At 44.8% G+C, this 15,262-nt stretch overlaps 2 protein-coding genes across 4 annotated transcripts in view; one reads left to right on the forward strand and one right to left on the reverse strand.

Annotated features, from left to right (window-relative positions):
* The window catches only part of kel (kelch protein), a 60,516-nt gene extending 58,332 nt beyond the window's left edge, over positions 1-2,184 (reverse strand). Inside the window, exons 1-2 of the mRNA XM_037413775.2 lie at positions 1,946-2,184; positions 1,667-1,795 (exon numbers count right to left, since the gene is read on the reverse strand). Of these exons, the coding sequence (XP_037269672.1) occupies positions 1,667-1,795; positions 1,946-1,998 (182 nt within the window). The 5' untranslated portion in view covers positions 1,999-2,184. The remainder of the gene's footprint in view (positions 1-1,666; positions 1,796-1,945) is intronic.
* A 191-nt stretch (positions 2,185-2,375) lies between these two features.
* Positions 2,376-15,262, forward strand: part of LOC119161348 (glyoxylate reductase/hydroxypyruvate reductase) — a 32,516-nt gene continuing 19,629 nt past the window's right edge. For 2 of the 3 annotated variants that reach the window (XM_075879455.1, XM_075879456.1), the window contains exons 1-6: positions 2,427-2,462; positions 2,633-2,724; positions 2,792-2,922; positions 2,998-3,070; positions 3,142-3,258; positions 7,462-7,556. In XM_075879455.1, coding sequence (XP_075735570.1) covers positions 2,442-2,462; positions 2,633-2,724; positions 2,792-2,922; positions 2,998-3,070; positions 3,142-3,258; positions 7,462-7,556 — 529 coding nt within the window. In that variant the 5' untranslated portion in view covers positions 2,427-2,441. Of the gene's footprint in view, positions 2,508-2,632; positions 2,725-2,791; positions 2,923-2,997; positions 3,071-3,141; positions 3,259-7,461; positions 7,557-15,262 lie in introns of all 3 variants that reach the window. The other variant, XM_037413776.2, reaches the window with a different exon arrangement.

The raw sequence follows: 15,262 nt of genomic DNA on the forward strand, positions 1-15,262 counted from the left end.
GCGGACGAGAACGGCGAACAGCTCTTGCTTCACTCCGCGCATTAGATGGCGCACCTTCTTATCCTCAGCCATGTTGTAATCCGCACGCTTGAACAGCCGGACCATGTCCTCAATGTACATAGCAGCACTCTCGTTCGTGAGCTGGTTCCTCGATTGAAGAGCAGCCTCCGCCTTTTCTTTCCGGTCTATGCTCGCGAACGTAGCCACCGCTTGTCGTCGAAATACCTCCCAGGTAGACAACGAGGTTTCATGATTCTCAAACCATGTCTTTGCAAAGTCTTCCAGGGCGAAGTATACGCGACGGAGCTTCTCTCTTTCGTCCCATTCATTCAAGCTCACCACTTTCTTGAACAGGTCCAGCCAATCTTCAACATCCTCATACGAGTCGCTGTGGAATACTGGCGGCTGGTGCGGTTGGCTAATGAACACTTGTGCCGGTGTTACCTGGCTAGTCATAGTGGTGGCATCCATCGTTTGAATTCCTCTTGGTGTGAAGTGAAGAGGACTGAACTTAGGTGAGTCACCTCGAAGACGGCAACTTGCCCTCTGATGTACAGGAGTCACTTCCACGGGGTTGATACGCTGGTCGTCGGGGCTACGCTGTCTTGAGCTCGCGGGGCTTCGATTTATGCCCAGCTCCTCCACCAGAAATGTAGCGATGTTGAGGCAGACAGGTTAAAAAAAAAACAAGCGTCTTTATTAGGGCGAACTTGTGCCCACGATTCTAAAGACTAACGTCGTCAAGTCCGAGTAGCCGAGTGGCACAGATCCAACTATCTTCCTCTTCCTCGTTGCCGGAGAGCACGAACGCGTGACGCATGCCAGCCGGGTCTTGCTGGTGCCAGGATGATTGTGGCGGGCTACTTGAACGTGGCGAACCTGTCGCAGCAATATGTACCAATTATAACTAACTTGTTTTCGTGAAAACTTTGTCCTTTCCAGGTTTTGAACATTTCTATTTTTTATTCATATTGCATCTTTATAAAGCAGCAGGATAGAAATAATGCTAGCAAAGTTCCTCTTTTACGTAGCAATGCCTATTAGTGAAACATATGATTGACGTAATTACAAAGTCGGAACATATATGAAATGGTTACGTGACCCCATATTGCCAAGAAGAATGCTAGCAATCAGCAAGGCTGACTATGGTATATAGAGGAAACAACACACATTCAGCACATTAACTTTGTGTATTTCAGAAGTTTTTAAGTGATCATCTGTGAAAAAAGAAATACAGAATGCTCCTGTCTTTACAGGAGCACTGTCTTCGCTTTTGTTTGCTCTCGGGTCCAAACCGCAAAAGAATAATAAAAAAACAAGGCACGAAAATTTTCTATTATTGTTGTTTTCCATATATTAGTGTGAAACTATGTCCTAATCAATTCGGTACCTACGCAATATGCGACAGCAAAAGACTGGTGCGTCAAAACAGTATTTACGCAGGAACAACCGCTGTAACAAAGCACTATAAAGATTCGTTAAACTGAAACCGACGGCTCTCATGCACACCACTAAAGAGTTACCTAATTTATACCGAGCACGCAGTACTGCCACATAATTTTGCATATGCATAAGCAATAAACCTTTCAAGCCACTATCGAGAATTATGCCTGTTTGTGCGCCACAGTTATAAGCGAACGAGAACAAGATGCGTAGGATGACTTACTTTCTCAATATATTCAAGGTATCAAATGCTTTCTGAGTGTGCTGCTGGTTTCTGTAGGGAGGTCGCTCCGTCAAACTATGCTGAGATCTGCCCAAGTCAATCTTCTGTAGCTTGAACTCCAGCATAGTGCTGTGAAGCAAAAACACACAAAATTGGGTAGCTTAGCAAAAAAAAAAAAGCGAATGTATATATTTTAATACTGGCGAAAAGAAAATTAACAGAACACGAAGCTGCGCTTGACAAGTAGTAGAAGACGACGACGAGAGACTCAGCGTTTACCTTTCGGAAGCCAGTTCAGACGACAGTGCTTGATAGAAAGGTGAGTTGTTCATGATGAGAAAACTCAATGTGCCAGCGACACAGATTCCAAGTTCATGTTCAATCCACAAATTGTTTTCAACGACGGCTGTCAAGTAAAACCGACTCCAGCTGAGTACACAGTTTGTTTTGGTCAGTGGTCTAGCGTCAGGTTCCGCAACTTTCAACGTAAGCGGCGTAAAGATTGCCGCAGTCCGTAAAATTGTATATATGCGCGTTTGTATATAATTAAAAAAGAATTTGTTCATCATGAAACAATGAAAACGTTAGCATTAGCATAATTTTAAGCCTGTAATTATGTCATATATGTATTAATATTGTTCGTTTAATTTTTTATACACTGCATTTAAAATCATAGATGCGTTACTATTTCTTGTTGCGGAATTAAAAGCACGCACGGCTTGCGGCATGCTTGTGGTAGAGTCCATGGTAGAGTTGAAACCAGAGAAGAGGGGCTATGCCAGGGGACATCATATCAGTGAGCGCGTGCAGCGTGTGACTCTTGCTGTTCTCGATGATAAGGGCAGTTATCACAATTCCTTGAGACATTTTTGACGTCGAATTTGGCACCGTTGCCCGCCCTTGCTTAATGCGCGACGTGTCTTTTTGACCGTAAACCCTCCAAGTTTCACCAACGCGTTCTTACAGGTGCTATCAAGCATGGACCCTGGGCAAAAGCCGGCTGTGCTGGTTACTCGGCAAGACGTAGCCCAGGAAGCGCTCGAGCTTCTCTGCGATAGGTGACGCCGCAGATTTTCTCTGAATTACTAACTGCGTGTGTGACGCTGTACGTGAATCCCCCTTCAGGTGCGATGTCGAGGTGTGGAATGAAGACCAGCCGATTCCTAGGCCAGTTCTTCTGCGAAAGATTGCTGGCAAAGACGCTCTGTTTTGCCTGGTTACAGAGAAGGTAGACTCTGAATTGTTGGATGCTGCTGGTAAAATGCACAGCTTGCTAAAATTTACTGCTTGCCTGGTTCTTTTCCGGCGCTAAGCTACCACATTCCTTGCAGGCCCCAACTTGAAGGTAGTCGGTACAATGTCAGTTGGTTATGACCACATTAACGTTGCTGAGTGCACAAAAAGGTAAGTTGAAAGTATTCCCGCACACTTTGCACGTTGTATGCAGTTTCTCACACAAGGGTATTTCCTTTCAGGCGAATCGCACTTGGTAACACACCTCATGTGTTAACTGACGCAACAGCGGAGCTAGGAATTGGTCTTTTGCTTGCAACAGCCCGGCGAATGTTCGAAGCACATCAGGCAATAAGCAGGTACAAAATGTTCTTTTGTGTTTAAATTTTGTAAAGTAGTGCCAGCAATGTCGAATGCATTATATATTGGAAATATTCAGCGTATTACTACTACTGCTAGCTCGCTCGAGTAGTGATACTAAATGGAAGGATAGCTGGTAAAATGTGGCCAAAAAATGCGGGGTGCAAAATAATTCCTTGAGGCATGATCAAACTAATGTGAACTGTTGATGAATGCATCAGATTTCCAATTCATTCTGAGGTGTTGAGAATTTAGTTACCTGAAATGTGGTAAGATAGCCATCGGGCTAGTTGAAATGTACTCGGGAAGCCAGCGCAAACAAGACAGGACATGAATGAAATTACATGACACAACGGCTGTGTTGTGGCTCTTTCGTCGTCTTGCTTTGTTCGCGCTAGCTGTCATTATTGTTCCCTGAAAGGTGGATGTTGCTTTGTACTATTCGGATAAAAAGAAATTCAAACAGTGCTGCACCTCCACACCTCGTTGCTCAAATTTCTTTTCAAGTGCTCATAACCTAGCTGGTGATAAAAATATGCTAATGTCGACATGATACAGTCACAGATGTATTTTTATTCCCAGCCAGGTTACTGGTGCATGAAAATAAATAGATGTATTTTTATTCCCAGCCAGGTTACTGGTGCATGAAAATAAATTTGAACATGCGAGCGTGTAGGTGCCACACTGCTTACGTTTCTTTTTATTGCTGTAGTACTTCTTCTAGTTGGCCATGATAATTATGGAGTACTTAACCATTTCAACCAACCACAGTGTTTATAGAAAAAAAGTACCAGATTTCGTTTTTATCTGTTGTCTTTGTGTTTCTCTTATTTGGATTTCAGAAATGTATGATCTCATGGTCACTGGTTAGAAATGGCTAAAACAAAACTCCTTCTAAGGGGAACGTTTTCTCAATGCATGGCATTCTATGGTACGCAATGTATGGAAATATGCTGTATTAGTACAGGTGGATTGTGGCCTGATATTAAGTACATAGATATGACCCTGTGCATTGTCATCATCTGAAGTCATCTTGCATTCACAAAGTTGAGCTCTCGCTCTGAGACAAATTTAATATATTCAGCAGTGTGTCTGTCGAACTACTTGAATCAGCAGCTATATACACTCAAACCTCATTATAACAAGGTTGCATCTTACACAAAAACAAGTGTGTTATATCCAAAAATTTGTTATAAAGGTGTGATCATAAAAATCAAATCTGTTTCAAGGCTATTTTTATTTAATTCATTATAACCAATATTTCGTTCTGTCTGGGTTCGTTATATCATGGTTTGAGATATATCCACAGCAATCATCCGTCATGCTTGCCGGCTAAAGAATACTGCTGCAAGGCTAAAGATGTGGCAAAGGGGCTAAAGTAAGTCTTTATCAGACTTGCACTCCTTTCTAAAGCCCCGCTGCGGTGGTCTAGTGGCTAAGGTACTCGGCTGCTGACCTGCAGGTCGCGGGATCGAATCCCAGCTGCGGCGGCTGCATTTCCGATGGAGACAAAAATGTTGTAGGCCTGTGTGCTCAGATTTGGGTGCACGTTAAAGAACCCCAGGTGGTCGAAATTTTCGGAGCCCTCTACTACGGCGTCTCTCATAATCATAAGGGTGGTTTTGGGACGTTAAACCCCACATATGAAATTAAGTCAAAATCACTGCTTTCTAGAGTTGGAAATTGAAGCCATAGCCAATTGCAGGCTATAGACGAATTCCACCGAACGTACGTCACGAAAATGCGGTGGCACTGTCGGCGGTTGTTTGGTTTCGCATTGTAGGCAAAAGCCGCTGTGCCTACCACAGTTGCTGCTGTATTTTCGTTGGTGCATGCGCTGTTTGTTGCCATGGAAAAAAAAAGGAAAGGTGTATCGACGAGCTTTGATGATGATTTGCACAAAAAGTCCCAAGAAAAATGGGTCAGGTCTTTTTTCTTTTTCAGTTTTCTGTTCACAAAAATCGTCGCTAGATGATTAGCCGCATGAGAACTTGCCTTCGATGCCAGTTCATCGGTAATGTTTTGGAGCGGCTTACATAGCAAAAACAATAAGCTCTCTCAAGCGTTTGTTATAGTGTGTGCACTGCATTTTTTGCAATAAGCCTTGTGTGGAGGCATAGCGAGTATACTTATCTCAAATCAGCGCATGAATGTCGTGGATAGCATTGTCATATACAAAGAAATCTAAAAAATTTTTCGCAGGTTGCTTTTGGTGATACAAGTGCAGAAGTCTTAGATGCATCAAAGTGATTCCGTTATACTCGCGTGAACTAAAGGTGTCACTCGGTCATGAAGCATGCATTTTTTTTTACGTGGACATGGTTAAAGCAGCAGTGAATGAAAGGATGACTTAGACTATGCTTATCCTGTTTATATGTGGTCGCAATGGCACACTGTGTATCGGGCAGGGCTGTTCTGGCTGCGATCTGCTTCATGAGATTTTCACGTCTGTGAGAAAAACATCAATGAGGAAACTTGCCCAGTCTGTTTACGGTCTTGTACGCATTTCGGGGCCTTGAATTGAGTTGCGAATCCTACAAATTCGGAACGGCATTTCCCTAGCATGTTGTTGAAGCTATTGCAAACGTATTGAGAATGAGTATCGTCGAGATCACCCCTGGTCGTTAGCACAAATAAATTCATTGGCACATTTCTTATATGAGAGGATATACGAAAACAATTCGTGGCTATGTATTTTTATACGGTGAATTTGCATATCGTATCCTAGCACGCCTTGCTGAATTGGGTCTGTCGTTCTTGCATTAGTTAACAAATTAAAATGTACACGTGTGACTTAGACTACCGCAACGGCGATAACATTTCGCAAGTGAGCGATATTCCCACCCTGATACCGTATGTTTTTATGAGGTTCTCAAAGCTAAAGCTACTCATCAACAAGGCCCATGTGTTCATTTCAGAGCCAGCCCCTCTGACAGCCACTGCAACTACCTCTCTTGTGGCCGCTGCTTGTAAGCATGCCGGAGGTGTCCCAATGCGCCGTGCTCGGAGGCAGCTTTTGCCTCTGCTGCGTCAGTTGTCACGTGATCATTGAAGGTGGTAGTGCGTTTTTGGCCGAGACAGCTGGGCGGAGCCCACGCGTGCGATGTCGCTAAAACAAACCTACATATATCGGGGGTGCCTACCTCTATTTACAAACATGGAATAGGCCTATAGCTTGTTCTTGGCACTAACAGGAGCTCACACTGTGCTGAGGGGGTGTGTCTACTTGTTGACAACTTAGGTACCACATCCACTAACAAGTACAACTCAGTCCTGGCATTTAAAAAGTTGAAACACTTATTTTAAAGTTTGTCGTATTGCGTTTTTGCATAAAGGTAATTGTCATTGACTACAAATTGAAAGATATCTATATTTGTTATATTAGTGGCATGTTGAATATTCTACTGAGCTTGCTTCTAAGAGTGGCACTGGTAGAAGAAAAATTTTATAATTTTACATAATGCTTACAGCAGATAAGCAAACCTTGCATGCACTTTAAGTTAATGCAGTGATTTTTTTAAGCAAAATGCAATATGACCGATTTCACTATGGGCATGTAATTGCTGTATAACTATAGTAGCTCACTCTAATTTGTGCAAAGCTAGGGCATGCTACTTTAACTTTTTTGTACAGGAATATGTATACTGTCTATAAATCATAGGAAACTTGATGCGTTCATCATTATAAATCACACTTTAAATGGATAATGATGTAGACATTATGGTTTTACAGGGGAAAGGGGCAGACTGTTCCAAGAAGTGTGACAATATGTCGTATTAAACAATATTAAAAGCAGTGATTTAGATGACATCTTGGTTTCTGAAAACACATGATATGAAGTGTTTACCGCCTGCTATCGGTAAAGCTATGCTTAGGCACCTGTATTATAAGCCATAAAAATTTTTTTCAGTTGATTGCTGCATACTTAGCTCTGGTCTGCATACAGGAACAGCATATGCAAAAACATTTAAGTTGTGCACAGTAGTTTACTGATTATCCATCGCACTTTGTTAAACCATTTTCAAAGGATGTTATTGTTCGCATTGTACAGCTGGGCGGAGCCTATGCGCTGAATGAAAAAAAAAAAAAGTGACATGTATCTGCAGAATGTTTTGTGTACTCATTCATATTGGCCCTGAAAGCATGCAACAACTCTCACTTTTGACTGGCATAGTTAAAAAATTTTTTTTTTATCCTTGTAGTGGAGAGTGGGCGAGGGCTGCTTGGAGTCCAACATGGATGTGTGGCTCAGAGATCGGAAGGTCGACTGTTGGCATAGTTGGCATGGGCAACATAGGCAAGTTTTGTGTAATGTTTACTACCATTTGTTGATGTTCTAGTGCACATTTTCAATAAAGCATAAGGGTCAGCAATTATGAGAAACTAATGAAACAACTCACTCACATTGAAAAGTCATTCAGTTATCATCTATTTTATGTTCGCTGCAGGGTAAAGGCCTCTCCCAATAATCTTAGACTTGCCCTGTCCTGCGTGAAAAAATCCAGTTTTACATCTACAAAGCTATTTCATCGTCCTCCCTTAACTCTTTGGTGTCATTGGCTTCATTTCCGATCTCTTGGTATAAATTCTGTCACTTTTGCGTATCGTTGGTTATCAATCTGTCGTATACTGCTGTTTTTGAATTTCACCCCCATTTAAATGCACTTGGAGTGGCCTGAAATCAAATCTATTTTCATATGCACAGCAGCACCATTCCATAAACATCTTGAGTAAAAGGTGAGCCACAGTGCACTTGACAAAGGACAAACAGTGAAACAGCATACTCATGCGACTGCTTATTTGTTCTCACTAGTTCCATCGTTCATCCATTGTCATAGTTGCACTGTAGTTCACTTGTGAGGCAAGACCGAATTTCCACCTCCGTGAACGAAGAGCTCAATTTTATTCACACTCTGAAGAATAGCGCAAACCCAGAATACCAATGGCACAATGATGACGATGATATAAGCACCTTCTTTGAATTGGGTTGTGGTTAGTCACCACGTTCTGGCGTGTCGTAATATTTCAGCACCTGTGCATCGTTAGCTATTTTTTGTACCATGTCGAAGGGGGCTGTATTGAGCTGAACATAATGAAGTGGAACAAATAGTGCAATAGGATGCAAGAGAACTTAAAGAAGAGTGCAGCTGTTTACTGATGCTTAGAAGCAGAAACTAAATAACATGATGTAATAATTGTTTATGAAAGGTCTTATTCTATAGTATATACTAACCCATTCACTAATCAATATACAAATATCAAACTACGATTGTATGGATAGCAGAACTCAACAGGGACCCAATTAATGGAAGCCATAGGAGGGGCAGGATGAAATAAGTGTGGCACGAGAAAATTCATTGTGTGGCATAGTTACCTTGCTCTGATGCGAGTACTGCTGGTCATACGCACTGTCGTGTGATAATAAGGTAACTCAGAAGAGTGGAAGCTTGGGCTAGTTGGTTCGTAGTCATATTTGCAAGTTTTTTCAGCGTGTGAACGTAGGAAAAAGGGACAGGATGGACAGAAAGAGCGCTGACTTCCAACTAACTTTATTTCACAGAGTGGCAAGCCTGCATATATATATATATGCTTTCGGACAAAGTTGTCCATACAGAAAGCACTGCCGCGTACCTAAAGGCACATTCCTTGTCACTTCTGCCGGCTGATAAAGAAGGTGGATTTGCGGTTCTTCTTTGTTCAGTGTTTAAGGTGAAGGCTGTACAGGCAATGGAGTCTGTTTTCAACGAGAAAGATGAGATTTGTCTGGTTAAACTTAAGAAGCGTGCGAAAACTCATACCGGGGCCCTGGGATTTCAAAAGCTTTCAAAGGCGATAGATAGTTGCGAAAAGCTTAGCCTCGATTTGTTATTTTCTGCGAAAACCCACAAAATCGACTGCCCATTATCAGTCACTGTAACAGAAAGGAGGACCTGGCAAAAGTCGGTAGCACTTTTCTTGCAGGAAAAGCTCATAAATATAGCAATAGACGACCCTTTTTCGGTCAAAAACTCTTACGCTGTCATTGACATTCTTGAGCGAACTAACACAGGACTCCAGGCAATGTCTGTGGATATGAAGGACTTATTTTACTCTTTGCCGCATGACCAACTACTTAAATGTGTAGACGAATTCATAGACAGTTTCGGATCATCAGCGTTCCAAACGCGTATTAGAATTCATAACAGCAGCCTGTTAGAATTACTCAGTTTTTATTTGAAGGCCATCTTTGTATCATGGGATGACAAAAACTACCTACAAAAAAGTGGAGTATGTATTGGTTCATGTTTGGAACCCATTCTCAGTGACACATTTCTAGCACATCATGATCGTGTGCTGTCAAACAAGCTTGACGACTTTGTACTTTTTAAATTTTGTTGTTTTGTTGATGTTTACTTAGTGTTGCTGAAAAGTCAAAATTTTCATGCCATTTTCTCCGACGTTTTGACTGTTGTTGTTGTTGTTGTTCTCCTATTGTTAGTGGCGCATACCCACTGTGGGGGATCGGAAAAGAATCGAGTGGTTTTAAAATTTACTGTTCAGATTTGGAATGATGGAGGTATAACAGAAAGATTACCGATTAGCTAGGCAAGTGTGGTGCTTAATGTAATGCATACAAATATTTACATAAACGAATTTATTTTTAGAATAGAGTAATAATCGATTTTATACGTATATAAATATGTGGACATGTTAGGATAATGAAACTGGCTAATTAGTCAACCTATTAGTTTCATCAATATAGTCCCGGATGGCCGCGCATACTGTCCCATTAGAGAAACCAGAAATGCAAGCTCCAAAAGACAAAATGACAGGCAGAGATAAGCCCATACCAATACCACGCAAAGGTATTTCTAATAGGGTTTTTCGTAATGTGTTAAACCGCCTGCAGGTCAAAAAGAAATGGTCTATTGTTTCTAGTTCATCACAGAATGCGCACAATGGCGAAGGTGCCTGAGCAGACCTGTGTTTATAGAAATTTAGATTTGGTACCCGGCAACGCAGCCTTGTGATAGCTACTTCTTGTTTTCGAGTGCGGCAAAAGTCTCTTCGCCAGGGATATAATAAATAACGATATTCTGTAGAGTTTGTTAGTGCTGAACCTTTAAAGACTTGCATAAGCTTACGTCTGCGGAATCGAGCAGCAGTCACATAAGCGGATGATGGACAGAGCGGTAGAATTGGTTCGCTGATTGATGACTTAGCTAAGCAATCGGCTATTTCATTCAGAAACAAACCTTTATGTCCAGGCACCCAAACTAATCATACTTTTCTCAAATGCACAGGTACTAGTGCACGGAACGCCCTTGTTACGTGATTATCAGCACCAACAGAAAGTGCTGCACAGAGAGATAGGGAATCTGTTCTTATGACAGCTGATGTAATTGCTGTATCTAACTTGCGTAAGCCGAGCACTACTGCCAGAAACTCGGCCACAAAAACGGGTATGAAATCGGGTAGTCGAAGGGAATAAATCCAATTTAAAATCGGGCTGAAAATACCAACCCCTGACTTTTCGTCGTATTGGGATGCGTCTGTAGCAATAATAACATTCGTTGTAATACGGCGCAGGTGATCTTGTAGTAAACCATCCAAAATATTGCTTTCGTGTCTCTCGTATCTGCCGACCACCGAAGCACCAACGAACCGCCTAACGCCGACAATCAGACAAGCTATTCAGGAGCAGGTCTCTGAGGCGTCGCCATTACCTACGCCTGCCTCTCCATCAACACCTGTTGCCGCGCCACTGACTTATGCGGCCGTCGCGGCAATGCCTCCGCCTCGTCTGCCATTGTATACGCCACAACCTGTGCGACCTTCCACCGCGCCGTTTCCAGCTACACAGCAGCACGCTGGAAATCTTCGGCGCACTGCTGACTACCGGCCAATATGTCACTTTTGCGGGATTCCAGGTCACGTTGCACGACTATGTCGTCGGCGCTTCGCAGCTAATGCACCAAGATACCCTGACTACTCGTTTCGGCCTCCATACCACGCGTCTCACGTGCCACCTGAAGTTTACGAACGCGATGCGCAAGCTGCTTCCGGCACCCGAACCTCCGCTTCTCGACGTTCTACTTCCCGCTCGCCTTCCTCTTCAAGTCGTCGTTCTGTGTCGCCTATGCGTCGACGACTCACCTCCATTGAGACGGAAAACTAACTGCCGCAGCTCCGGAGGCACGAGCTGCATCATCGTCTGATCGATTAAGTCCTCGCCTGTCTCCCGCCAATCTTATCGATGTAATCGTCGAAGGTGTACGAACACTTGCACTCATCGATACCGGTGCCGCGATATCTGTGATAAGTCAAAGACTCTGCCGCTCTCTTTATAAAGCGACGATGCTTTCTCCTGTAGTTTCTCTTAGCACTGCGAGCGCCCAACAAATTGAGCCGTCGTGGCATGTACGGCAAAAGTGGTTATTCGAGACGTGTTGTACATCATTGAATTTCACGTGTTGGCTTCATGTTCCCACGATGTCATCCTAGGATGAGATTTCTTATCACGCCGTCGTGGACTGCGCTCGGGTTGAAGTGGGGCTATTACCGTTTCGTGATGCGCCTTCTGTTGATGTGGCCGTATCTAGTGTGGCTAACCTTGTCGTCGCGACGGGCATAGACCTTCCTGCTTTCAGCGGTCAGTTCGTCCCTCCCTTCTGCACCTCACTTTCTCACGCTGTCGTCCTATTCACGCCATCTGACATCTTCGGTAGCCGCCATCACACATCGCTGCCATTCGTCGTTCTTGCGCTTTGTCAAGACACTACCGAAATATTTATTTCCAATCCGAATTCGTGCCCCCTCAGTTTGCGCCGCAATGAGACGCTCGGCCACATTCAGCTTATCGATGAAGGTACTATCGTGCCTGCCGATTTCTTCGACACCAAGCCGTATATGGAGCTGAACGCGTTGGTTCCTCACTTTACCTCGAACAGTGTGTCGTCCGATGCATTTCATCATTCTATTGACTGCCATCTAGCCCCTGCTCAACGAGAGCAGCTTGTTACCCTGTTGCACGAATTCAGGCGTTCGTTTGACTGTCCCCAAGCGGTGCTAGGAAGAACGAACACCGTTGTGCACACAATTGACACAGGGAAGAGTACTCCTTTGCGCCAGCACCCCTATCGTGTGTGCCCGGCGAAGCGTCGCGTAATCGCAGAACAAGTAGACGACATGCTACAGCGTGGAGTCATCAAGCCTTCTTGTAGTCCTTGGTCTTCACCAGTTGTACTCGTCAAAAAAAAAAAAAGGATGGTTCGATCTGGTTCTGCGTAGACTACAGGCGCCTAAACAACATTACGAGGAAAGATGTTTATCCTCTTTCCCGCATGGACGACGCTCTCGACTGTCTCCAAGGTGCAAAATTCGTTTCCTCGCTTGACCTTCGCTCAGGTTATTGGCAGGTCCCAATGGCTGAGTCTGATCGTCCAAAAACGGCGTTCGTCACACCGAATGGTCTCTATGAATTTACCGTAATGCCATTCGGACTCTGCAATGTACCCGCCACATTCGAGCGAATGATGGACAGGATTTTACGCGGTCTCAAATGGAACATATGCTTGTGCTATTTTGATGACGTTGTGGTCTTTTCACCCGATTTCACTTCGCCTCTCACTGGTCTGCGTAAAATTCTACAGTGCCTTACAAACGCCAGGCTTCAGCTTAACCTGAAGAAATGTCACTTCGGGGCTAAACAACTCACCATACTTGGTTATGTCGTCTCTAAAGCCGGCATCCTTCCCGACCCTGACAAGCTTCGTGCTGTTGCCGAATTTCCTAAGCAGACTACAATTAAAGAACTGCGGAGCTTTGTGGGCCTTGTGCTCCTATTTTCGTCGGTTTGTCCGGAACTTTGCTTCCATCATCGGTCTGCTCACCAAACTTCTTGCTGGCCCTGCAGATCTTTCGAATTGGACAGCAGCGTGTGGTGAATCCTTCGCAACACTGCGCCAACTTCTTACCTCACCGCCCGTACTGCGTCATTACGATCCTACTGCGCCGACTGAAGTACACACGGATGCAAGTGGCGTCTGCCTTGGTGCAGTACTCGCGCAACGCAAACCAGGTTTTACGGAGTATGTGGTCGCCCATGCCAGCCGCGCCCTCACTAAGGCAGAAGCCAACTATTCTGTTACGAAAAAAGAGTGCCTGGCGATTGTGTGGGCGTTAAACAAGTTTCGCGCCTATTTGTACGGCCAAACTTTTGATGTGGTAACTGGCCATCACACACTGTTGGTTGGCTTCACTGAAAGATCCTTCTGGTCGCCTCTGACGTTGGGCACTACGCCTCCAGGAATTCGACATACGCGTCGTCTACCGATCGGGGTGAAAGCACTCTGACGCAGATGTGCTTTCAAGATCACCCGTGAAATCTGATGATACGGAAATATGAGCCCTTGACCTTCCCCTCTCGGCCGTCAGCGTCACAGACATGTCATTCTAACAGCGGAAAGACCCTTGGATTGTCTGGCTCTTGAATATGCTTTCTGACGCATCAACTTCCGATTACCCGCGTGCTCTTCGCCGCCAAGCAACGCATTTCGCCATACGGGACGGCCTGTTATACCGTCGCAACTATCAAGTGGTGGGTCGTAAATGGCTGCTAGTCATACCCAGCCATATGCGGTCTGATATCTGCGAATATTTTCATGCTGAGCCGCAACACGCACATGCTGGTGCACTAAAGACGTACAGACGGATCCGCCAACATTACTACTGGCGGGGTATGTACACGGTTGTACGCAAACACAATCGCTCATGTACCCTGTGTCAGCTGCGCAAGACATTTACTCATTCATCCGGTCAACTGCAACCTTTACCATGTCCCGCACGCCCATTTGACCGTGTTGGGATTGACCTATACGGCCCGCTACCGCGCTCTGTTGGTGGTAATCGATGGGTGATTGTGGCTGCCAACCATCTGACAAGGTATGCCGAAACGGCAGCGCTACCTTCGGCTGGTGCTCGTGACGTTGCAACCTTCATCTTGCATCGGTTTGTTCTTCGTCATGATGCACCACGGGAGCTCCTGAGTGACAGGGGCCGCGTATTTTTGTCGGAAGTTCTGCAGCAGCTCTTACATTCATGCCGTACGGTACACCGCACATCAACAGCCTACCACCCTCAAACGAACGGCCTAACGGAACGTTTCAATAGAACCCTCGGAGACATGCTCGTTATGGATATTGATTCCGACCACTCCAATTGGGGCGTTGTCCTTCCTTCCGTGACGTATGCCTACAATACGGCGATTCAATCAACAACGGGCTTTTCTCCATTTTTTTTTCTTTTATAAGGTCGTGTCCCATGCAGCACACTCGACACAATTGTGCCATGCAATCCTGATGCCTCAGAGTTCAGCCCAGTTTATGAAATGGCCGAACATGCTGAAGAGTGTCGTCAGCTTGCACGGTCCTTCACAGCCGATAATCAAGCCCTCCAAAAAGATCGCCACGATTGTGATCTTGTTCAGGACACTTTCCTCGTCTGTTCTCTCGTGTGGCTTCGACTGCCTTTCCACTCTCTTGGACTGACTCCCAAGTTTGCACCGAAGTATACAGGCCCTTACCGCGTCATACAGCACCCTTCTTCTGTCACCTATGTGATTGAACCGCTCAAGCCGTCCACGGACAAGCGCCGCCTTGGTCGTGAGACGGTCCACGTCAGTCACCTCAAGCCCTGCTACGACCCTCCTGTTCTCTCGTCACCTTGAGTCGCCAGGATGGCTGTCTTTGTTGCCTGGGTATTGTAGTGGGTAATTCGCAAGGCACTGACTAGTGGGACCATCTCTCTCTAAGTGCGAAGTGCGAGTGTGTGCACGAGCTGTAGACGCTGGGCTGCTTGAGCATTTCTGTCCGTACGGGCTGCCTGCCTACTACCTGGCGTTGCTATTAAACTCCCTTGCACTCTCTTCATTGAGTTTGTGCAAGATATGATTTTGAAGATATGATTTTGCTAAACTTATACAAACTGCAGCGGCAAGCAGCTGTGCTGTTTCTGCCAGGGGAC

Source organism: Rhipicephalus microplus, chromosome X (assembly GCF_043290135.1).
Source record: "Rhipicephalus microplus isolate Deutch F79 chromosome X, USDA_Rmic, whole genome shotgun sequence".
Classification (NCBI taxonomy): domain Eukaryota; kingdom Metazoa; phylum Arthropoda; class Arachnida; order Ixodida; family Ixodidae; genus Rhipicephalus; species Rhipicephalus microplus.